At 35.0% G+C, this 25,285-nt stretch overlaps 2 protein-coding genes across 7 annotated transcripts; one reads left to right on the top strand and one right to left on the bottom strand.

The window, feature by feature from the left end:
- Positions 1–6,160: 6,160 nt before the first annotated feature.
- Positions 6,161–11,944, top strand: LOC107718017 (uncharacterized). The gene is made up of 5 exons (XM_016524935.1): positions 6,161–6,913; positions 10,228–10,713; positions 11,506–11,546; positions 11,658–11,811; positions 11,903–11,944. The coding sequence occupies exons 1-5, from the start codon at positions 6,808–6,810 to the stop codon at positions 11,932–11,934; spliced, it is 819 nt and encodes a 272-aa protein (XP_016380421.1). The 5' UTR covers positions 6,161–6,807; the 3' UTR covers positions 11,935–11,944.
- LOC107718016 (chloride intracellular channel protein 4-like) lies at positions 11,827–25,225 on the bottom strand. Of its 6 annotated transcripts, none has more exons than XM_016524929.1 (7): positions 22,325–24,157; positions 16,410–16,519; positions 14,955–15,080; positions 14,756–14,862; positions 14,481–14,662; positions 13,491–13,676; positions 11,827–12,400 (listed from the first exon to the last, which is right to left on the bottom strand). In XM_016524929.1, exons 1-6 carry the CDS (start codon positions 24,155–24,157, stop codon positions 13,515–13,517), a joined length of 2,520 nt encoding a protein of 839 aa, XP_016380415.1. In that variant the 3' UTR covers positions 11,827–12,400; positions 13,491–13,514. The 6 variants fall into 6 exon arrangements, with proteins under 6 accessions (XP_016380415.1, XP_016380417.1, XP_016380418.1 ...); XM_016524931.1 differs by having other exon boundaries at positions 13,497–13,676; XM_016524932.1 differs by lacking the exon at positions 11,827–12,400 and adding an exon at positions 25,149–25,225 and having other exon boundaries at positions 13,426–13,676; positions 22,325–24,092.
- Between the last annotated feature and the right edge of the window lie 60 nt (positions 25,226–25,285).

The raw sequence follows: 25,285 nt of genomic DNA, 5'->3' as shown, positions 1-25,285 counted from the left end.
ATTAGTGTCTCCTAATAGTAACCAATCACTCGCAGAGTCGTCCTCCAGGACGCTTAGGACGCTTGGAAATGCTCCTCAGCGTTACTCATCCTGCTCTTTCCTTTCATTGCTCTTCCTCTCTGAGCTGTCATGCTTCAGTCCCGGTTGAAAGACTCGTGTCTGTCACATTGTGGTCTCTGTGATGTTATACGGTGGTGTTGCTGGCTGTAATATTGTAGATCAAGCTGTCATTCTGAGTTATGAAGGACAGAGCTGTCTTTATCTCAGTAACTAAAAGGTTTAGTCCAGTTACACACATTTACTGTAGCATTGGTTTGCAACATCTAACTGAAAACTGATTTAAATCAGAGCAATTTTTTTGGGAAGACAAGACTCAGCTATATAATGCGAGATTTGAACTGAAAGGGTCAAAAAGAGTGTTTTGCATAAGTGTTAGGTGAGGGCAAGTTGTCACATGTTGTAATTTTATTCATTTCTTTCACCCAAAACATTACGCAAGCATGAATTTTTTTGTTTCACCTTTTGAAATTAATACTTTTATTTACCAATGACGCATTAAATTAATCAAAAGTGCCAGTAAAGACATTTATAATGTTACAAAAGATTTCAGTTTCAAATAAATGCTGTTCTTTTGAACTTTCTATTCATCTGTGAATCCTGAAAATAAAATGCATCACGGTTTCCACAAAAATATGAATCAGTTTTCAACATTGATACATATCAGAAATGTTTCTTGAACAGCAAATATTAGAATGATTTCTGAAGATCATGTGACACTGAAGACTGGAGTAATGATGCTGAAAATTCAGCTTTGCATCATGAGAATAAATGACATTTGAACTGATATTCACGTAGAAAGCATCTATTTTAAATTGCAGTAATATTTCACAGTTTTACTGTATTTTTGATTGAATAAATGCAAACTTGGTGAGCAGAAGAGACTTCTTTCAGAAACATTATATTACTTCATTGCTCACAGTTTTTTTAATCTAAATTATCTAAACCAGACAGAATTGTATGTGTTCTACAGCTATTATAACATATAGCAACATAGCATAGATAACATATTTAAACTAAAAATCTAGTTATTTTATTTTGTTGTATATTTACTTATTTACTATATATAAAATAAAAATAATTAAGACTGGTTTTTCTTTGCATCTTGGTATTGGCAGGATTGTTGTACAATATTGTCAAAGTATCCATATATAATATGTGCCCTAATAATGCGCAGAATCTGAGCATGCACTGATATTTTGGGCTCTGTCTGCTGTAACTCTATGATGTTTGCAGTGAGTGTGTATTGTTCGGTCGGTGTGTGGCACAGCGGCGCAGCAGATATTAGCTCTCCCTCGCCCGCAGCCTGTCGGCTTGGGTGGCCGGCCTGCTCCTGTGGTTAGAGGTTTCAGACGTTTCCAAACCTTCCCTGAACCACACTGGCCTCTGGTGAGCCACAGCGTCCGTGAGGTGTAGAGTGACAGCAGACACGCGCACACACACACACTCATTCACACATTACACTTCATTCAGCTTCAATCAACACACCAGAATCAACCACTGTTAAAGAAAACAAACAGGCCAATAAAATGTTAATTAAGTAGATTAAGTAAATTTCAACTAAAAGTAAAATGAAGAAGATGATGCATATATATATATATATATACAAATTATATATATATATATATATATATATATTCAAATATATTTTTAAAATATACAAAAAATATATTTGCTAAAATATGTTCCACAATATATATTAACGTAAATATATTTTCTACCAATATATTTTTGGCCAAAATATATTTGTGACCCTGGAACACAAAAGCAGTCATAAGTAGCACAGGTATTTTTGTAGCAATAACCAAAAATACATTGTATGGGTCAAAATTATAAATTTTTCTTTTATGCCAAAAATCATTAGGATATTAAGTAAAGATCATGTTCCATGAAGATATTTAATATATCAAACAAATATATCAAAACTTAATTTTTGATTAGTAATATGCATTGCTAAGAACTTCATTTGGACAACATTAAAGATGATTTTCTCAATATTTAGATTTTTTTAGCACCCTCAGATTCCAGATTTTGTATCTCTGCCAAATATTGTCCTATCCTAACAAACCATACATCAATGGAAAGCTCAGTTTCAAAAACATTACCCTTATGACTGGTTTTGTGGTCCAGGGTCACATTTGATATATTTAGTATATTTTGCCCTCCATATATTTCAATCCGAGAAAATACATTCACATATGCCATTTTTTGTTATTTGTTGTCTATAACATGTAAGAATATATTACAAAATTGAATAAAAAAAATGGAAATGTATTTTATTGCCCATTAAATACATTTTGAAATATATTTTGGTGTATGAAGGTTGAAACTAAATATATTTTCAATGTTATCTTCACTGTTTACAAAATATATTTAACATATATTTAAAACATGTTTTGGCCAGAGTATTTGATTGATTGATTAATTCTTTTTATTTATTGATTGATTGATTGATTGATGTATGGTTATGTGTGATATTGAAGCATGTGACAAAAATATTAAAATCACTGTAACACAGACCAAGAGTTACTTTTTTCATAAAACAGCACTATGATAAAACGCATCTATATTTATTAATAATAACTAGTATTAATGCTAATTAACAATAAACAATTATTTCGCCAAATAAGTAGATAATATATACACTAAAAAACAACAGTTGTGTAGGATTGTATCTTTGAAACAATTTTCACTCAGAAATTGCGAAAAAACAATTCACAAATAATAAAAGAAACAAGTAACACATTGAATTAAAGTTCTATAAATACTGTAACACAGGCCTAGAGTGACTTCTACTTCTTTAAAACAGCAGCAAATGGCAATATGATAAATTACTATATTAATGATTAATGCTTATAAACAATAAACAATAAACAATTTGTTTGCCAAATAATTAGTTTGATGGCTGGCTGTGGTTGCCGGGCTACATGCCCCATTAAAATAGAATTTAATTAAAGTTCAGAATGTGGATCATCCAATCATGTTTTAGAGCCAGAACTACTTTCATAAAAAAATATACAAAGTACTACAGTATTAATAAATGTTAAATACACCAAAAACGTACTGTAGCTTTTTATTTATTCAACAAGGACATATAAAAACAGAAAAAGAAGCCCAAATTTGAACAGAATATTAAAAAATAAAATTAATTTATATTGGTTTAAGCCTGGACTGGCCTTGCTTTGTACAAACAAACAAATAAAAGTCACAAATAAAATCACACACACACACACACACTCACACAAAATTCTTAGGTCGTGCCCTTATTGTGTTGCATGGCTTTGGTTTCATCCTGACAAGTGGTAATTGATTCCGCTGTAGGTTGCGCCGGCGGTAAGTGGGGGAGGATCTCCAGTTTCACTGAAAACAAATCGCTCTTTTCTGCGGCCTGACCTTCCCTTCCCTCTTCTGTCCAGACCTCACGCTCGTCTCAATCACTCGCATCCTCAGCATCATGTGTGCTGCTATACAGTCTCTTCTGCTCACCCAAAAAATACAGTAAAAACAGTGATATATCATTACAATTTAAAACAACAATTTTCTGTGTGAATATTTGTTAAAATGTCATTTATTTCTGGGATGCGCAGCTGAATTTTCAGCATCATTACTCCAGTCTTCAGTGTCACATGATCTTCAGAAATCATTCTAATATGCTGATTTGCTGCTAAAGAAACATTTCTGATTATTATCAATGTTGAAAACAGTTGTGCTGCCCAATATTTTTGTGTGATACATTTTATTTTTCAGGCTTCACGGATGAATAGAAAGATTTTAAAAAAGCATTTATTTGGAATAGAAATCTTTTGTAACATTATAAATGTCTTTACTGCCACTTTTCATTAATTTAAAGCATTTTTGTTGAATTACAGTTTTAACTACTTTCAAAAACAACAACAACAACAACAACAACTTTGTTGTTTGAAGTGAACACAAAGGCCAAAATTACTATTTTAAAGACTGTGACAGAATTTAAAATGAGCTCAAAAGAAAAAAAAAACATGCAAAATGAAGGTCACAAAGTTAATTTTAAAATGCAATAAAATGAATAATAAATAAGAAGAAAGTACAATAATTACATTCATTAAAGTAAAATAATGCAATGCAACGCAACGCATCACAGTTTAAATCATGTTCAGTGGTCTAAAATACTGCAGGAGAACCATCAGTTTAAGATGATCTTGTTTCCATCTCTCACTTTAACATCACAAGCAGGACAAGATAAATGAAATCCAACACTGCCCTCTAGTGAAGGACTTCAGCAAATGACCAGGAAAAAGACTTGATTATCCTGAGCTGAGAGGAAAGAACATAAAAAATCACAACTAAACTAAAAATAAGTAAACAGATAAATAAATAATGAAAAATATTTAAAAAATATTAATACAAAAATATTAAAACAAAAAATATAATATATATTTTTTAAATATATATATTTTCTAAATATTAATTAAAAAAAATTCAGACACTAGTGAAAACCCTCTATAATATAATGAAATATTTGTGATTTATGTTGCAAAAAAGAAAAATGCTCTAAAAATCTCTACATGAATATTGCAAAAAGTTCATTGAAATGGACAGCCTGAGTGTTGGGTTTTGTTCTGGATCCTCCAGAATCTGGTTTCAACTCTAACACTGTTATACAAACAAACAAACAAGAAAAGGCTACTTTCTTGGCCACAGCAGGGACACATTTCCTTTGGAGAGACAGTGTGTGTCAGGACACGAGTTTTGACGCTGCCTCACAGAAGTGGTGACTGTGCTCTGAAAGGGTAATGAGTTGCTGGATGCTCTCAGGTCGGCTTCTCCTTTCCCAGCAACCTCCATTGAGGCTCTGATCCTCCGTCTGCATTCCCATCCCTCTCTCCTGACACCACGGCCAGAGCAAACACAAATCACTTCCAGCAGGAACGCACACCGTTTCTCACCCAAACTTTACAGCTTTTATTACTTGCATCCTAAAGTAATTTGCTTTATTGGAGATTCTTGCATATGCAAGGTTCTAGATATGAATGATTCCTCAAATCATGCGACTATAAAATGGGCCAAAATGCAGAGGAGACCTGCAGGGCTGCGTTTCCCAAAAGCATCGTAAGCCTAAGTTGATCGTAGCTCCATTGGTTTCAATGGGTCTACGGTGTAACTAAGCCCAGAATAGACTTTGGCCAATAAAAAAACACCCAGATCACCCTGGCAACCAATAAAAGTAGAACATACCAGCTTTTGATTGCGCCTTGAAATGATGTCACTTCCTGTTCCTTATTTCATTTATGACAGCTCAATTTTTGTTGTAGTTACTGCAGTGTTGTTATTGTTAACCAAAATCATAGTAAAACAATTTGAATCATTAATTGGAATAAAGCTGAAATAAAATATAAATATTAGATTTTAAAAAATGTAGAAAAAATTTGAACTTCAAATTTTAAAATGTAAAATTAAAATAACATAACAATAATAATAATGTAAAATAACAATAATAATAAAGCACATAAGAAGTTACTACAATACATTTCAAATAATAATAAATATTATACTGATATATAAATAATAGTGTAAATAAGTGGTGTGACAACATCAGTACTCATGGACTCATGGACATTATTATTATTATCATATAAATGTGATCGATTTAGTGTCATTACAGAAAACCAAAACAGATTTTATAATGGCAAAGTTATTATATCTATGCATATTTGTTTAAAAATATTTTAAATAGAACTTCATGACTGCCTATATAGACATGTCAAACTGCATATATTATTTCTAACAAAAACACTCTTATATAAAAAAAAATTACACTATAATTGCATGAAATATTTTTAATATAAGTTTATAATTTGTTTAAACGCACCAATACATTTATTTTCTCATGAAGTGCAGAACGCATCCTACATTTCAGTTCATGCTAATTTCATGAAGAAAAACTTAAAAATGACAAAGTTAAAGCTCTAAATTAATTAAATCTGTATTAATATTGTGAAAAAAAAAAGAAGAAGCTGTAAATAAAAGCTAAATAATATGGAAAAAATATTAAAATAACACTGAGCTACTGTAAATAAGTGATATGATGACATCAAAACTCAAGGACAAAGGTAAATTGCTGTTTCATTTTGAAAAATGTTTTACATAAGTGTGATTGATCACATGAAATGATGGTGACTAATGCATTTGTTTTCTCATCTTTCTCGTCAGACGCGTCCTGCACTTCAAGTCATGCTAATTTCTTCTCATATGCATGAGGGCTATTTGCATTGGCGCACACATCAGACGTCGTCCGGATTCGGGATGGCCCTTTTGACCCCGTCGAGGAGTGGACAAAGTCATCGGGTGCACTGCTGTGTAAGCAGTGATAAGGCACTTCTTAATGTGTTTGCACAGGGGCCGGAGTAAAAAGGGCCTCTGACGCAGAAGGGCCCACAGCCTGCCGCCGCCTCCACAATGGAGACCCCAACGCCAAACACGGCCCCAAATGTCACACCACGCCTGGACATGGCAGGGAGGGATGAGCGGCCTGATTGGACGGTGTCAGTGTGGGTGTCTCGTTTTAAAAGGCCCGGTGGATGTGGCGTGACGGTAGAAGAAGTGCGGCGTAAAATACTGTAAAGTGCAACACACTTGACAAGCCTTCTCATCTTAGAGGCGCATCAGTGCAAAAGAGTGCGGCAGGTGTACGATTTGCCATTTTGAGACAGAAAATTGAGATTCATTTAGCTTTCATTCACAGCTGGACGGTCTCACCTTCAGGTCACCGAGATGAATAAGGTGGACATGTTGAAACTATTGACCACAGTTGCTCTGCTGACTGTTGCTTCGGTGTTGGATGCTGCTCCGCTGATGCCTGGAGAACCAGCTGATGGAGGTGAGGCAGGTCAAAACCAGCTCACAGTTTACGTTCATGCATTTGGTTCAATAAGGTGCTTTTATTTCAAACTACTTACGTTGCATTCCATGTGTACATTTAATTAGTGCATGCACTTCCTGGGAAACGAACTAATGACCTTGGCGTTTCACTGCAAGAATGATTTTCTTTCTCAGCATTTTTCCTGTTTTTCAGTACAAATGTTCTTAAATAAAGACACATTTACTTGAGAAGTAAAATGGCCATATAGGTCTATTAGAAATTCAGTTTTGTTTGCTGAAAAATCTTCCAAAATGAAGTGAGTTTATGCTTAAAACAAGGAAAAAAAATAACATAATTCAAAAGGAAAACAAGATTCTTTTTCTTGCCCCACGGACATATTTTTTTCTTGTATTAAGCAGAAAACAAGCCTTTATATTTTAATGCATTTTCCTCAAATAAATGTATCTTGATGTAATAATTTTTAGATGTTTGTAATGGAAAACAAGGCAAAAATATTAAGTAAGAAACTTTTTTTTTTTGCATTGTAGTGCCATGCCATATTTCTGACTCAAGTCAAGTCAGATTTATTTATATAGTGCTTTATACAATACAGACTGATTCACAGTAAGACAGTTTTAGTGTTAATTCACCTAAATTAATCAGGAACACTGATTTCTAACTTTATGGTCCCAACCTGCAAACAAATCTAAAAGATTTAATGGATTATAAATCTTTCAAGAATCGTTCAGAAATAAAAACACAACCATATGAGTCAAGGGTTGTCATTCAGTAAGAGTGTGACAGCTGAAAATGGGCTTCTAAAGGGGGTTTTGCAGCAATGCCATAGAAGAACTATTTTTGGTTCCCCAAAAAACATTCTGGTGGGCGGTTCTCAAAAGAACCAGCTTTTCTCAGTGTTAATAGTTTTCCACTAAATAAGAATCTTTTGTGGATTGGAAAGGTTTACATGGATGCTAAAGGTTCTTAATGGAAGCATAGATGCCAATAAAGAACCTTTATTTTTAAGAGTGTAGAGGAGACATTTGAGATATTAATGAGATCTCATTTTTTGATTTCTCCGTCCTGTGAGATGTTAGTTTCACTGTTGTCAAGCCTACAGACTCAGAGATGGCGCTGGACCAAGATAATTAGTCCAGTGGCGCCAGCTCTTGTGGTCTTCTGTTGGTCTTGTGCTGTCCGCACTTCCAGTGTGTGTGCAAACCTTAAATCTGCCTTCACATTCAGGTTTCCAGCTAAAATTGGCTCAGGGGTTTCAAGTTGAGTTATGAATTAGGTCATTAAGTCTCAGCGGATCTCATTTAGGTTAATTCTGATTGTCTTACAGAACTTCTTGACCTGGATGTGCGCGCACTGTGCACAGTATCTTCACCATGCAACAATAAAGCAGCTAACAGCAAACGCTCTCAGAATGTTCTCTCAATGTTATGAACAAACATTCTTCCAGTAACATTAATAGAATGTTTGCTTAAAGTTATTTGACATTTAATAATGTTCTCAAAATGTAAAATGGAATGTTCCTTTAACATTCGCATAACCAAAAATGTAAAAAAAAACTTTTTTAAAAAATCAGAGAACATTTATAATGTTTTCATAACTTAATGTGAATGTAAATGCACATGCACAAACAGTGTTCTTAAAATAATAAGTGCACTACTACTAAAATAATCACTACAATTCAGGTCATGCTAATTTAGTACAATATGCATGTATGGAATCTGGTGCACTTTTTCATTGCAACAATGGTCACGACTGCCTTTAACGAGGGTGATAATACCACTCGTATTTTATCAAGAGGCCCTTCAAAGCGTTTTTAATGGAGTGATGGCAAGTTTAGTGTTTACAAACGTCTTTTTTTGTATTTCTGAGTCCAAAAACCCCACCTCTGACATCACCGAGACGCACTGCGGTCGTCCTAACAACTCGCCAACTTCCCCAAGACTTCTGTAAACATGGCTGCAGGCAGAGAGCGGCTCCACATGTGTTTGTACATGAGTGTGAACACGCAGTTTGTCAGTGTCCACCTCTAAGATCAGAATGATGATGAGGACAAAAGGCATTTATCATCTGTTACACCTTGTATGTTTGTCCAAGCCAAGAAAAGGCCTTTTAAGGGATGTTTGAAGTTTGGGATGTCTCTCTTTTCAAGGTTCTGCAGGGTGTTTCAGTGCATTGGCATTCCCATTGACTTGTTTCTATGGGTATGGGAACAATTCCGTGTCAACAGGACTTAGATCGGTACGCCACTAAATGAGACAAACCCTTTCAGAGGGGATGCATCATTCTGGTACCAACCATAAACTGGAATTTTAGAGACATGCAAACACTTTACTGTAGCTGAAACTAATTCAATTGCATTCCATTGAGCTCCAAAGGAGTTTAAAAATAGAGGTTAAAGGGTTAGTCCACCCAAAAAAATGAAAATTCTCTCATCATTTACTCACCTTCGTGTTTTTTCAAACTTGTATGTCTTTGTTTTTTCATGTGAAACACATACGACGATATTTTGAAGAACACTGGTCCGTTCTCATTGACTTCCATTGTATTCTCTGTCTATATGATGGAAGTCAATGGGAACCGAAACTGTTTGGTTACCAAAAGTTCAAAATATCAAAAAATTCCAAAAATGAAAGAAAGTCATACAGGTTAGGAATGACACCAGGGTGAGTAAATGATGAATGAATTTTCATTTCACCAACCCTTTAAAGCAGCTGCATTGTGATGCTTTGAAACCTTTGCGAATCATTTCTTTCAAACCAGTATTTTGGAGCATATCAAACTGCCAAAGTCACATGATTTCAGTAAGAGATTTTCAGACATTGTTACTTCACAATGTTACTTTCAAAATGTTTCGAAATGTCAGTGGTTTGCCATTGGGACAGTTAACCATTGAACCAGTGTCTAATAGGGCACTAATAATAGTCTCTAACTGGCCTGTTTAGACAAGCTAAAAAAAACAAAAAAACATTTATGCATGTTTTGGCTTGAGTTTTGTTGCATTTACACAGTTTTGACCAGCGTGTGGCGTTTCGAGCGCTACGAAACAGTAAACCATTGGTTCGATTGATTCAAAGCTTCGAAAAAGTATGTTTACTATTTAAAATCAGTCTGATATTACACTGACTTCTAATAAGGCGAATGGTTGTTTCTTTCCCATGCTTCCCGCCAAATGTGGAGAGCGGGTACGGAGTTCTGAGAAAAGGGCGGATTGCTTTTTGGCTGCAACACATAACTGAAAGTGGCTCCAAAGTCACAGAGCTACAGTTGCTTTAACAGATTCAAAAATGCCTTAAAGTATCGGTATTTCCTTCCAGATCCACAGAGGAATATTGAGGAAAATGCAGCACAAGCGACGAGGATTTTCGAGAAGCTACTGAAGACCAGATCAATGACGACATTTCCAGCCGGAGATGGAAAAACCGTAGCGATGAAAGCATTAGACGAAATAATCACAGCGACAACTAGCCCAAATATCAGAGACAAAACCTTAGACACGGGTGTCAATAATCCATTAAAGACACTAACACTTCTTTCTGATGGACACGAGGAGATTCGTGATGGATCTCTGAGCATTGACCGCACAAACAGTTCAGCCGATTCCCGGCGGAAAAAGGAGAAGAACAGACTGTTCAGACTGTCAAAGCTGATTGATTCAAACGAGCACGGCGGCGCTCCATCAGCAGCCGAACAATCAGATCCGGCCGCTCGAGAGGAGCTGGTGAAGATGCTGAGTGCACTTGAAGAGCTTCACAAGTTCATGAACAGCACACTGAGCCATCGAATCACCTTCATAACCAGAGGTGTGTCAAAAATAGACATTTTAAAAAGATTTCATTCAGTCTGTTTCAAATAAATGCTGTTCTTCTGAACTTTATGTTTATCTAGGAATCCTGAAAAATAAAATGTATCACTTTCCACAAAAATAGTGGAAATGTTTTCAACATTGATAATAATCAGAAATGTTTCTTGAGCAGCAAATCAGCATAATAGTATGATTTCTGAAGATCATGTGACACTGAAGACTGGAGTAATGATGTTGAAAATCCAGCTTTGATCACAGACATAAATTATATTTTAACATATATTAACTTAGAAAACAGCTATTTTAAATTGTAATAATATGTCACAATTTTCACTGTTTTTTCTATTAGTGTAATTGTAAATAAAAATTAAAACTATTAATAATATTTTTGCTATTTGAAATAAAGTTGAAATGAAATTGATGAAATAATTACAGATGTTGTCTTTGCAACTAATTGAAAGAAAGTTTAAGCTTAAGTATTAAAATTACTAAAACAAATAGAACTATTAAAAAAAATACAAATGAAAAAAGCATATTAAAATGGACTACAACTTAAACAAGTAGTAAAACTGAAAATATAAAAATAAAATCTTAATACAAAATATATTCAAATAATAATAACACTAGTATTTTTGATCAAATAAATGCAGCCTTGGTGAGCAGAAGAGACTTCTTTAAAAAAACATTTAAAATCTTACCGACCTCAAACTTTTGAATGATTTCATATTGAATGCAATTTAGTTTAATTAAATCTTGCCTCTTATTGTTTTTTTTTTCTTCTTCTTCAAAGGAAATAGCAACGGACGAAGTACTGGGAAGAAGAACAAAATGGTATGATCAGATATTAAAATAAATAAATAAATAATATTTACAGTATATTTACAAATATATAAAAAGTCCAATTTGTGCTTTATGCTATAATTCGTGTTTTCTAACCTGCAGAGAGTTACAGATGGAAACCTGAAATCCACCACAGCGACCTCTATAGACGGCGGTGGGATTTCACCGAAGCCCAGCACTGACCAAATGGATCCCAAACTCAACGGAAAAGCCTTTAAACAGTCTCTTCCATCAGCTAAGAAAACCAACAAGCGAGGTATGATGCAAACCAACTGGTCTGGATAACAAAAACTTGCCATGTGCATGACAAAAAATTAAATAAACTGTTTATCTTTCTCCAAAAACAGTGTGCTTCTGGAAGTACTGCTCTCAGAACTGAGATGAGCAGCTCATGTCTCCCTCATTTCACCAAGCAACAAATCCTGTTCTCAAACAGAGATGCTTAAACTCTTCTCAAAGGACCATCAATAACACGACTGACCCCTCTGACCTCTGTGACGTGTGTACCTTTGACTTTGTGCACGAAATGCTCTTAACGCTCTTCGTTGTTGCAAGCTCCAATAAAAATGACAAAGCATGCAAAAAACTACTGTGATAATAAAGAGAACTTTATTTTTCTACAGATATCTCTCTCGGTGATCATTGCAAAATAAGACCGTATTTAAAGAGTGACGTGCGTCACTGTACTAGCGTTTGCACAAGTTCTCCGAGCTCAAACGTAGAGGTCACTATGGTGATGATGAGGTAGCAAGTCGACTAGAAAGACAAGCTGTTGATATTACGCCTTTGAAATTGATCTGATTGCTCAAAGAGCTGCGGTTGCTTGGGTGACGTTCACTGAGATCCTGCAGAATACAAGAGAACGAGTCAAAAGAAGTTCAGCACCACCACAGTCTTTCATTTCGTTCGTCTCTCGTATCAAGCTCTCAATCTTCACACGACCCTAGTTCATCACGGGGATAGGAAATTAAAAACCATGAAGACTTAATGATGAATTCTGATTAGTTTAATTAAAGTCTTCTTGTCAGAGCTTCATAAGGCGTATAAATAGTTGCATAAATAGCGTGTTTTAACAAGTTATGTGCATCGATTAAAACAACAACAGCAATCAAATATAAAGGAAGAAGCGGTTTCATCCTAAACTTGGAAAGTCAAAACAATTACAATCAGTAACGTAATTAGTAAACGTGTGGATAATAGCCTCGTGTGATGATACAAAAGGAGAGTTTCATTAAACATATATGGTGGTGATATTGTAAAATAAACAGGATTTCTTTAAATATAAAATGCAAATAGAAAATGTGTGAAAATATACTGGCCTGACCAGAAGAAGCGTAAGTAAAAATTCAAATATGCAAAAAATAGAAAGAAAAATCCAGAAATATAGAGATCCATAGCTTAAAGGTGATTGAGATTTGGTCAAGGCCTTGGTGAATATAATGAATGTGCCATATCTAGTCTATCTATATCATCTATGAAGACAGATCGATTGTTAAGAGTATTTTATCTCTGCGTCTGGTCTTATACTATTTTCCTGGTCCTGCCATTGTTTGAAGGAAAACGTATGCCAGTCTACTGATTTATGATCAATATACCATAGTATTAGTGCAGCTCCACCAGTGAGCGCACGCACACACACACACACACACACACACATGCACGCACGCACACACACAGACACGCACAAAGACACAGACACACACACACACGCACGCACGCGCGCGCACGCACGCACGCACACACACAGACACGCACAAAGACACAGACACACACACACACGCACGCACGCGCGCGCACGCACGCACGCACACACACAGACACGCACAAAGACACAGACACACACACACACGCACGCACGCGCGCGCACGCACGCACGCACACACACAGACACAGACACAGACACACACACAAGCATGTGACGGTGCTCTGAGCTACCAGTACTTGTCTGGTCATCCTGAACTATTTGATCTTTTTGGCGACGTCCAGGTAAGCGCACTCGATCTCGCGCTCAGCAGGGCAGGTGTTCATGAACTCCTCTCTCTTGTAAGCATTATTTAAATATCGCCAAACCCCGGTCATCTCAGCAGGAATCTCAAAACCCCTGTACTTCCTGGCAACAATCTGCAACACAGAGTATGGAGGCATGGAAATCCAGCATATGCATTTTTGCGGAGTAAAAATGTGTGCATGCCAAAAACACTGGCTCTAAAATTTGTGCAATTATATAATTATATATATTTATATTAAGTGTGAAAATAAAATAAAAAATGTAATTAAAAGTTAAAATTATATATTTTTTATTTTATTATTTTTAGATTATAATGTATTAATTATTTATATTACATAAATATTCAAATGTATATGATTTATAACTATTTGCTAAAATAACTAAAACAAAATAAAAGTGAATAAAACTATATATATATATACAGTGGGTACGGAAAGTACATTGAGGAAAAAAAATTAACTTAAATGATTTTAGCAAATGGCTGCAATATAACAATGAGTGAAAAATTTAAGGGGGTCTGAATACTTTCCGTACCCACTGTATATATATATATATTGTTAATATACAAAATATATATAGTTTTAGTTATTTTAATACATCGAGTTAAACTAAATTTATATTTCAGCCTTGTAGTATAGTTTTAGATTTTATTTTTTATGTTTTTCAGTTGGTTTATTTTATTTAATTTCATTTATTTTTAATGGTTTTAATTTCAGTTTTACTTTTAGTTAAATATACTAACCCTTGTCTGACAGCAAATAATTTAAACCTTGTACTTCAAAACTTAAAACAAGATTATTACGTAAATATTACCAGTAAAATATTTTGGGCTTTCAGAAAATGAAATATTTATTTTACACACAAAAAGGCAGGCAAAGTCATAGAATGAGCGATGGCACATGAAGGAAAGGAAATACCTTAATGATGTGTAGTTTGGGCAGCAGGTTGCAGTCGGCGAGCGTGAGGTCCGGTCCATCCAGAAAACTGCGTGTGGACACACCGGGATCATCTACACTGTTGGCATCTATCTCCTCGGCCAGCGGCGTCTGCAAATACTCATCCAACCTCTTCAGAGACTTCAGAAGAGCTTTCTCCAGACCTACAGTATATACACACAAACACCAGATCAAAACAGAACTACAGAAGAAAAGAGCATCATTTCACAATCTTCAATAAAACCAATTAAACTCACCCTCATTAGCTTCTTTACGAGGGTTCTTGATGTAGGCAGAAAACTTGGCAAATACATCTATTCCTGCTGTGTTGGATTCTGGATGCTTTGCTGCCAACTTTGGGTATCTTAAAAAAATGTACCAGGGTTAATTTGTAAGAATTTTTTAAGGAATGTAATAAGGATCTGAGGCAATGGCAGGTGAAGCGATAGTAAGTACCGTGGTGGGACCAGTCGTTCCTCGAGAAACTCCTCGATCTTGTTGACGTCCACCAGCACCTCTCCGTTGAAGGTCATGAATGGAGGGTTGGTTCCTGGAGCGAGATCCTGCAGATCCGCCGGCTTTCTGTGTGACACGGACCAACAAACCTGCCATCATCAGTGTTGCTATTGGGGGGGGTATTTCTAATTTAAGTTTTTGTTTTAACATTTTTTTTTTTTTTTTTGCATTAAATAAATAAATAAATGAATTTGATTTGTGAATAAAATATGTGTAAAAAATATATTTAAATTTTTGTCTAATTATTTATGCACTTTTTCATGTAATATATTTTAATATAATATAGCTGGATATAGTGCAACATTACTCTTCATATTGAAAAGTTTGGGAACCTCTGAACTAAAGCTATAAAAAAATTTTTTTTTCATAAATTAAAATGAAGCTAAAATAAAATTAAACAAAACAAATATAAATATAAATATTAGATGAAAAAGATAAAGTGGCAAGTGGCAACTAACTGAAATAAATTAAGTTTATAAATTGAAATACTAAAATTACGAAAACTGAAACTGAAATAAAAAAATGCTTAATACACACACACACACGCACACACGCACGCACACGCACACACACACGCACACACGCACACAATAAAAATAACAAAAGCAGATAACAAATGACTAAAACAGAAATAAAAATCAATAAGAGCTAAATAAAAATATATATAAAAAAGTAATAATCCTTTTTTAATAAAATGTCAGAAGCTCACATTGAAATTTCTAAAACTAAAATTTAAATGAAAACTTCAAAAATAAAAGCCAATTCAAAATATTAATAAATAATATAATTAATAAATATGAATATTAATAAAGAGTATAATTGTAATAAATAGTACTAAAACAACACTACACTATCCTCAATAACCATAGTCAAAAAGTCCTAAAGAAATGTGTACAGAATTGCAAATGAAATTCCTATCATTATTCGTAAGAAAAAGTATCTTAATGGAGTTAAAGAAGATCCTGATATCCACTAAATTCATATATAATTTAGTTGACCAGAATAACATATTAAAATCATTTTATTCTATTAGGAATCATAACTGTCCTACATTTATATTTATGCATCTTTTCCAAAGTGACTTACTGTACATTGCATTCAATACATTGCATTTTATCAGTTAATAACTCCAACAAGACATTTACAGTAAATGAAATAATATTAAAAATAATGAAATAATATCCATTTCTGGATATTAATTTCGCAAAATTAAAATTAATCTTTGAAAACACTAATTTACACTGCATTCAATAAATTTTATCAGCTAATACATTCGATGGGGATTGAACCCGCAACCTTAGCGTTGCGTGCGTCATGCTCTACAGCGTGAGCTACAGGAACATCCTAATGGAAATATGTGTTGTTGTGTCTTTATCTGTGAATTCTGTGCTTCACCTCTTGAGGTCCACAGTGGTGACGTTGAAGATGACTCCTTTCAGCCAGAGGATCATGAAGAGTCTCTGAGAGAAGGGACAGTTCCCGATACTCTCTCCATCACTGCCGGCCTGAGAGACACACACATTATCCCATCATTCCTTCCACTACAGACGTCAGTGCTCTTCAAGAGACGAGAGTACAGTGTGTTTGAAGCTTGAGCTTTTGATTTGGTTTGCTCTGCACAGCAAACACTTCCTAATGCATGAAGACACTGTATGATGAAATGAGGATTTTAAAATGAAGTTTAAAATATAAATTACTTTTTTAGTCAAATAGTTAAGCTCCAAGATGTACAGAAAATCCAGAATAATACAGAAATCATTAAAAAGACCTGACATATTATGCAATATATTTAAGTGTTTTCTTTTATTATAAGTGATTTAAATATGCAATGGTACACATTCGGCTAAAGTAATTACTTGGTTATTAACACTTAGATCTAGATTACTTCAAAATCCAAACAAGCTTCTTTTATCATCTTGTTTCACATCAATTAAATGCCGAACAAAAGGTTAATCAGAGGATGTAAAAAAAGAAAGAAAAGAAAATTGTGTCATCATTTACTCTTCCTCCACTTTTTTTCACAGTTTCTTTCTTTTGTTAAGCACAAAAGAAGATATTTTGAAGAATGTTGGTAACTAAACAGTTGACGGTAGCCATTGACTTCTATAGTATTTTTTACTTCTATAGTATTTGTAGTATATTTTAGTAGTATAGTATTTTTTCGACTTCTGTAGTATAACTATGAATGGCTACCGTCAACTGTTTGGTCACCAACATTCTTCAAAATATCTTCTTTTGTTGATGGTAGCTTTTAACTTAATTAGTATTCCATACTATGGAAGTCAATGGCTACCATCAACTGCTAGGTTACCAGCATTCTTTAAAATATCGTCTTTTGTTGATGGTAGCCATTGACTTCCAGAGTATTTTTCTATACTATAGAAGTCAATGGCTACCGTCAACCATTTGGTTGCCAACATTCTTCAAAATATTTTCTTTTTTTTGATGGTAGCCATTGACTTCTATAGTAGTTTTTTCCTCCATACTATGGAAATCAATGCTACTGTCATCTGTTTGGATACCAATATTTTTCACAAAATATCTTCTTTTGTTGATGGTAGCTTTTGATTTCATTAGTATTTTTCCATACTATGTGGCTACTGCCAACTGCTAGGTTGTGAATATTCTTCAAAATACCATCTTTTGTTGATGGTAGCCATTGACTTCCGAAGTATTTTTTTCCATACCACAGAAGTCAATAGCTACCGACACCTGCTTTGTTACCAATATTTTTCAACATATTTTCTTTTGGTGACATAACATCTATAGTATTTTTTCCACAATATGGAAGTCGGTAGCCATTGACGTTTTTTTTTTTTAAAGTATTTTTTCCATACCACAGAAGTCAATAGCTACCGTCACCTGCTTGGTTACCAATATTTTTCAACATATCTTCTTTTGGTGACATAACATCTATAGTATTTTTTCCACAATATGGAAGTCAATGGCTACCATCAACTGTTTACCAACATTCTTCCAAATGTCTTCTTTTGTTGATGTAGCCATTGACTTCCATAGTATTTCTATGTACTATGGAAGTCAATGGCTACCATCAACTTTTTGGTTACCTACATTCTTCAAAATATCTTCTTTTGTGTTCAACATCTGAAGAAACTCATTCATGTTTGGAACAACATGATGGTGAGTAAATGATTGAACCACACAATACATTACGAAAAACCATTAAGGAGCTAAATAAGCTTAGACTGACAAACATCGCAAGATGTTTATTCAGAGCACAGTAGTTAGGAACACTTTCCGCAATGTTTGAGACTTTGAGTCAATAGTAAATATTGACTACTGTTTCCTATTCATATGCTCAAAATATGAAAAACAAGGTCATTAGCTCTTCAAAGATTCAATGTGAGAACATCTTACCTTCACAAACAGCTCAATGCTAGGAAAGCCCAGTTTTTTAGCTGCTACATCAAACCAAGCCATCGTGAAATATGGCTGCAGATATACTGCTTTCACATGTCTCACAAGTCAAATCAGCTTCTCAAATGCTTTCTCTGCATGTATAAAAATGACTTTTGCCTTTGTCTTTGTGCATCCAGAATGGCTGATTTAATTTGGTAAGAGTCTGTCTTCATCTTCTGTGGGTGGAAAAAACGGTCAAACGCGCAGGACGAGACACTGAGACGTTTGTTCATTGTTATCAGCAATAGAGACGCCGTTCATGAGACGTGTGCTATGAAAGCATTTTACAGATCAACATTGTAAAAAATGTTCTTTATGATGATGGGAATCTCTATTATGATTTCCAGTGCAATAGAAATAAACTATATGCATTACCATATGAAGGGTAATTACAAAACAAATGAGTTTTGCAGTGGTGTAAATATGCGTCTGCTGTTGTGTCTGGATTGATTTATTACTGTGCTACTGTATTTATGAGTCTGGAGGTTGTGAATGATTATGTGAGTTCTGGTCACCTGAAGATAAGCTGCCCATATTAACAGGCTAAAAAAACAGGCTTTGATGAAGGAAAATCATACCACCAGCATAAACATAACACCAGCAGAGGGCAGAGCTTCATTTTTAAGGGGTACTGCTATTAATCAGGCTGTGTGCTCATGTCAAAGTGTGTGTCAATTCATAAAAAAATAACGTTCAGACTATAAAACCTGATTTATAAGCCACATTTGAATATAAGCATACATGTAACGGCACAGCAATTACATTATATTAATTCAATTGTAGCATTAACTTCACTGTGGGGCAATAAACACCAGCCTAGCAACCATCCAGAGCACCCTAGCAACCACACAGCATCATGACGCTGAGTTTTGCACATTCAGGAATCATATTATTTTTTGAACGGAGAACAAAACAAACACTCGGTTCGGTCAAAAACTCCACAGACCCCCCAGACCAACAAACATGTTAATCAGATTAATGTGTGGAGGAATGCTGGGACACGATTAACCCACTACACTATTCACTTACAAACACATTATTCACTCAGAAACATATGAGCAGAGGCAAAACACATCACTCGAGGCAATAAAGAATAAGAATCAGCCGTTTGTCGCTGAATAAGAGGCACAGGTGCATCTTTGATTAGATAACTGTCAGCACATGCCATCCATCACTTAGATCCTGTTACCAAAGCAAAACTACTACAATAAACACAAACCAATCATGAGACACAAACTGATGCTTGTTTTGATTTGTTAGTGATCTGAAATGTAGAGTGAGTTGAAACGCGCACAAAGGCCATCTTTGTTACGGGAATCGCTCTGCAGAAACATACGGGTGGGATTTAAGGGCATTTTTAGCAGGCTTAACGACCCGCTGGTCAGCCTCCTTCATACAACAAGAATTTGGCTGACGTGAGAGCTTTGTTCCGAATGTTTCAAACAATTCTAAAAAATAATAAATAAATAAATAAAACTATTGCTGTAGTTTTGCTTGATTAAGAACAACAAAGTTTAACAAAAAAAATAAAATACATTTAAAATAAAATATAAAATAAACAATTGTTAAAATAAATAAATAAAACAAACTACTGTTGATGTAGTTTGGCTGGTTAAGAACAAAGTTTAACAAATAAAATAAAAATAAAAATAAAATACTATAAAAACGACTTTTGCTGTAGGTTTGCTTATTGGAGCAACAAAGTCTAACAAATAAAATAAAATACATTTAAAACAAAATAAATTAAAAAAAATTATAATTAAATGATTATTTAAATAAATAATAGTAGTTTTGCTTGGTTAAGAGCCACGCTCACAGTTAAATTAAATGAAGTAGAAATAAATACATATATACATGAATCTACACGTAAATAAATAAAAAGAAAATTAAATAAATAAAACCATCTATTGCTGTAGTTTTAAGAAAGAGAAAGTTTTACACCTGAATACCAGTGCCCATCTGTTTATCTATAATGTTATGTTTTTAGTATGTTTTATCGCATAATCTTGGGTAAACTTAAGTCTACATAACAGTTGAAAAAGTTTGATTCTTGATTAATATTATTGATTAAGAACCAAACTCATAGTTAAATTTAAACAAACAAACAAACAAATAAATAAATAAATAAATAAATAAATAAATGTTTAACATCTAGATACTTCTATTTTGCACTATAATGTTGCATAATCTTTGATAAAGAAGTCAAGGCAATAGAAGTTAATTGCAAAAGTGATACTTAAAGCCAGTTCTTTTCTAATGTTTGTTGAGAGGATACTTTATATGGTATTTTCTATTGGAACGTTCTACAATCAACAAAGAAACACCGCAGTGGGTTGTGTCAGATTCATTTTTAGCTCACCAATCAATCCATCAGCTCAACAACAGCCGAGAATAATCTCAATTAACTAAGTGCATTATATCACCAGCAGCATCCATTTATACAGCACATCACAACACAGGGTGGCAATTATGACTTCAGACTTTGACTTGAAACTTAAGCCTTAATATACTACTTCAGATATACTGTTTATGTCATATGAACCACTGTAATTAAAACACCTTGCAACTGAATTTAAGCTATTGCAGTTTCTCGTCAGATCAGTGACTGTAAAGGCCAGTTAAAGTGCATTAGCTACCAGTATATGGTATATTTTTGGCACTTTCATGCTGGTTTTGGCAGGTCATCCTGCAATAATACTGTGATCAGGTTAATGCACCTGCAACAATAACCAGCTTAACCAACTTGTTCCAGTAACACTGCCCTGGACTGGGAATTACAGTCTAGTTTTCTAGATGCGGGATGACAGACCAATTAACCAGTACAGCAAAGACACTAATGCAATTAGGGTTAGTGATAGTAACACCATCTGCTGAGCAGAAGGACATGCTGTCATTGTAGGAAACCGTATGCTAATGTCGCTAACAAGACAGCCTGATCATTGTCATTCCTAAAATCAGACTCAGTGCATTATTCTGTCAGCATTAATACAAATATCTGAATTTTGTTTGCCTTTTGACAGTTTATATGTATGTAACGAAAATGTCCCACAGTGATCAGTTCCCACCAACATTTTATAATATTTCTTTTTACCAGTGTTATTTTACTATTATTTATATACTGTTATAGTATCAATATTTTTATTAATTAAAAGTTTTTATCTGTCATTTTATTTTATTTCATTTCAGTTATTATTATTCATAATTACTTTTTTAAAATGATAAATTATTAATTGATAATCAATTTCAATTATCAATTGGTTTTTAGTTAACAATAACAATAGGCTACTGTCACTACAGTAAAACTGCGGTAGCATATTTGATTTAAAAACAGTAAAAATTGTGAAATATTATTACAATCTAAAATAAATGTTTTTTTAAGTAAATATGTTGTAAAATGTAATTTATTTCTGTGATGCGCATCTGTATTTTCAGCATCATTACTCCAGTCTTCAGTGTCACATGATCTTCAGAAATCAGTATAATATGCTGATTTGCTGCTTAAGAAACATTTCTGATTATTATTGATGTTACAAACATTTAATTGCTCCATATTTTTGTGCAAACTGTGATACATTTTATTTTTCAGGATTCTTTGATGAATAGAAAGTTCAAAAGCAGCATTTATTTGAACATTTTTGTAACATTATAAATGTCTACTCTTACTTTTGATGAATGTAATGCATCCTTGCTGAATAAAAGCATTAACTTTTCATTGACCCCAAACTTAGGGTTATGTAACAACCTTTCTTAAAGCTTAAAAGTAAAGCTTCTGACACTTTTCAGATTGCACACTGCCATAATAGACCTACAGTTTAAGGCCTGTTAACTTCTAATACTCCTATATACAGATAAATCTTGACCATCATCTGGCTATAAACAGTAGAAGGTACCTTCACATAGAGGGCGATCTGCAGGTCATGTGGATTGCCCTCCTGTTGAGCTGGATTCTCCATCTTTGTCGTATTTTCCGAGGTTTTTTCCTCTTCCTGTTGAACTACAGCTGCTGCAGGGCATCCATTTGCCATAATGACCTCTTGAACTTTGGCCTTGATATTCACCTCGCCTTCACTGCTCCCGCTCACTCTTCTGACCCGACTGCTGAGGGGCTTCGGCGGCTCTTGGAAATGAGCATCCGAGCTCACCCTGCCCTTCAACCAGGCAGGTATGGTGACTTTACGCCCCCCCTGGGCTTTCCTCCTGGGCTCATCTTCAATGACAGCCTTGAGCTCTTCTAGCCAGTTCCCCGCCCCCTCCTCTACAGGTGCTGGCACTTCTTGCTTTGTCTGTTCCTTTGCAGCTTCACCTCCCTCTGCGACCTCCCGTTTGCTATTGCCCAGCTGTTCCTGCTTCTTGCACACCCCCTCTTCTACAACCTCAGGATCATCAAGTGGCTGTTCCGCCTTTGTACAGCTTCCCTTCTCTATAAGAAGCTCCTCCTTCTTGACCAGCTCTTTTGTAACCTCTACAACTCTTTGAGCATCATCTTGAATCTTTTTGATGCCTTCTGCCTCTTTATCAGCTCCTCTTGTCTCCTCAGGTCCATTGACAATAGGTGATTCGGTATCTGCTACTATTTTTTCACAATTCTCCAGATTGGTGTCACTCACCACCTGTTCAATCCGCTCTAGACTTTCATATTCCTGCACGATGCTTTCCACCAACTGATCTGAATTCTGGACCATCTCCTCTATGTTTCCACCAATCATATCAGTTGATGGTTGCTCTGTTGCAATCCAGTCAATCGAACTTTCTTCTGGTGCATTGTAAGTGGTCTTTTCATCACTAGTTGTCTCGAAGTCATCATTGTGCATTGGCTCTCCAACTGCTATACAGTCCTCCAATAAAGGCACCTCGGCTGTAGACTGTTCTTCGCCAACATTATCAAATGTTGCTGTTTCTTCCTCTTCCCCAAGACTCTGAAAGTCTTCTATAGATTCTCCTTCACTGGTAGAAACCGTCCGTGGCGCTTCGTCTACATCGTTTTTTACACCCTCATCATCCCAGCTTTCCACCTTCACCTCTTCATGCTCCTCTTCTTGCAAAATTATGTCACTCTTTACTTGCTGAATTTGATCCTCTCTGGACTTGTTTTTTATTTTCTCAAGGAGGCTACAGGTAAACTCTCTTACCTCAGACAGGAGCAGCTCCTGATGTTCCTGTGTCTCCGTCTGCCTTTCGCTCAAGGTTTGCATTTGTGGTTCATCGCTTTCCTTTTCGTCTTCATACAGCGTTTCCAACTTGTGATCTGCTCGATCCTTGTCCAGTTCTTTCAATGTTCCTCCAAGCTCTTCAGCTTCGTTTCGAAGTTCTGGAACTTGTGTTTGTGTTGTCGTTGGCAGTTCAACTGTTACCTGTAGCTCAGGCGTTGTTAGTTTGGCGGTTATGTCCACTTCTTCTTCCTCCATCTCTCCAGCATTTAACTCATTTTGCAGAACCACTGTCTCTTGGCCAACTTGGTCCTCTACATCTTCCACATTATCCTCTTCCTCTGTTTTATGAATGATCACGTCTGTTGAGGGCATTGCATTGCTTTCTCCGCCATCATCATCTCCAATGTTGATATCCTCGTCCACCTCTTCGGCCAGTTCAACCTCCTCCTCCTCCTCCTCTTCCTCTCCAGTCCTCCGATCTTCCATCTCCATGCACAACCCTACAGGACTGTGGATGACAGCTCCGTTAGAAATCTCCATGTTGATACTCATATCATTTTTGGCCTGGGCCATAATTCACTATGTTCACTATGACTATGTAGAACTTGTATAACTAGCACACCAAAGCTCTTCTGTCTACTTCTGCAGTCTATGTTCTGTAAAGGTAACTAGGACTTACTCTCGCTCCCACTCTTTTTCCTCTGGAGGATTATGGTAAATTTCACATTCTGATCCCCACGTGACTTGCCTGCCCTCTCAAATCCACTCCAATGGGAGCCTGGTCAGCTCAAGATGATCGGTTTAAGGGAAGGGCAGCGATTTAAAGTAGTGAATTGGAATTCTCCATCTTGTTTGCTACCTTAGATGAACTGAAAAAAATATACAAATAAATAAATAAAAATATATATATACTTTCTGAACTTTTTTCAAAAATTATTTTTCTTTTTTTTTTCTTTTTAAAGTATTTTTCAGGGAAACGTTGCTTTACTGAAATTTCTATTTCTATTTTTTTTAAATAGATTTTTATTACATTTTATTTTAAAGTACATTTTAATTCATTACATTTAAATATTGTGTTTCGCTTTAAAGAAGTACACCTTTTTACATTTTCATTTAATTGCAAATAATGTGCAATTAAGTGTCCAAAAACATACCATTTAGTTTGCAAATAAGTATAGTCTTTTATACTATATACTATATTCATTAGTACCCTTTTGTACTAAAAGTATGCTAAAGTGTGCTTCTTTTTCGCAAAGATAGATAGATAGATAGATATTCTTATTTATTGCAATGAATTAAGACAATTTTAGTGTAAACCCAGTATCAAAATACTTTTGGCCACTGTTTTTCCAAGCAGTGCATTTAATGAGCTTTATCGTGTGCATTACAAATCTGACCAAAAGAGGGCACTCAAAGACCACTTAAGTGTGATAATCTCTGCATTAATCACATTTAAAATACAAGCACTCTACACTTTACACAAACCTAACCATGTATTCCGGTGACTCCTGCGCTTTTTGTTACATTTTGAACAATCTATATCATTTTCACAAGGAATACTTACATCAATGCTTCATGCACAGCGCTCGTGCGTAAGCGGAAACCATGACGTCATATCAGCTGTTTTGGCCCCCTGTGCAGGCTGTCGCAAGTGTAGACGTCATTTTCGTTTCAGGAATACATCACGGTTTTGCTAGTAAC

This window comes from Sinocyclocheilus rhinocerous, unplaced genomic scaffold, assembly GCF_001515625.1.
Source record: "Sinocyclocheilus rhinocerous isolate Xijiao unplaced genomic scaffold, SAMN03320098_v1.1 scaffold1835, whole genome shotgun sequence".
Classification (NCBI taxonomy): Eukaryota; Metazoa; Chordata; class Actinopteri; order Cypriniformes; family Cyprinidae; genus Sinocyclocheilus; species Sinocyclocheilus rhinocerous.
The sequence above is the reverse complement of the archived record's forward strand: the minus strand, read 5'-3'. Positions and strand labels throughout refer to the sequence as shown.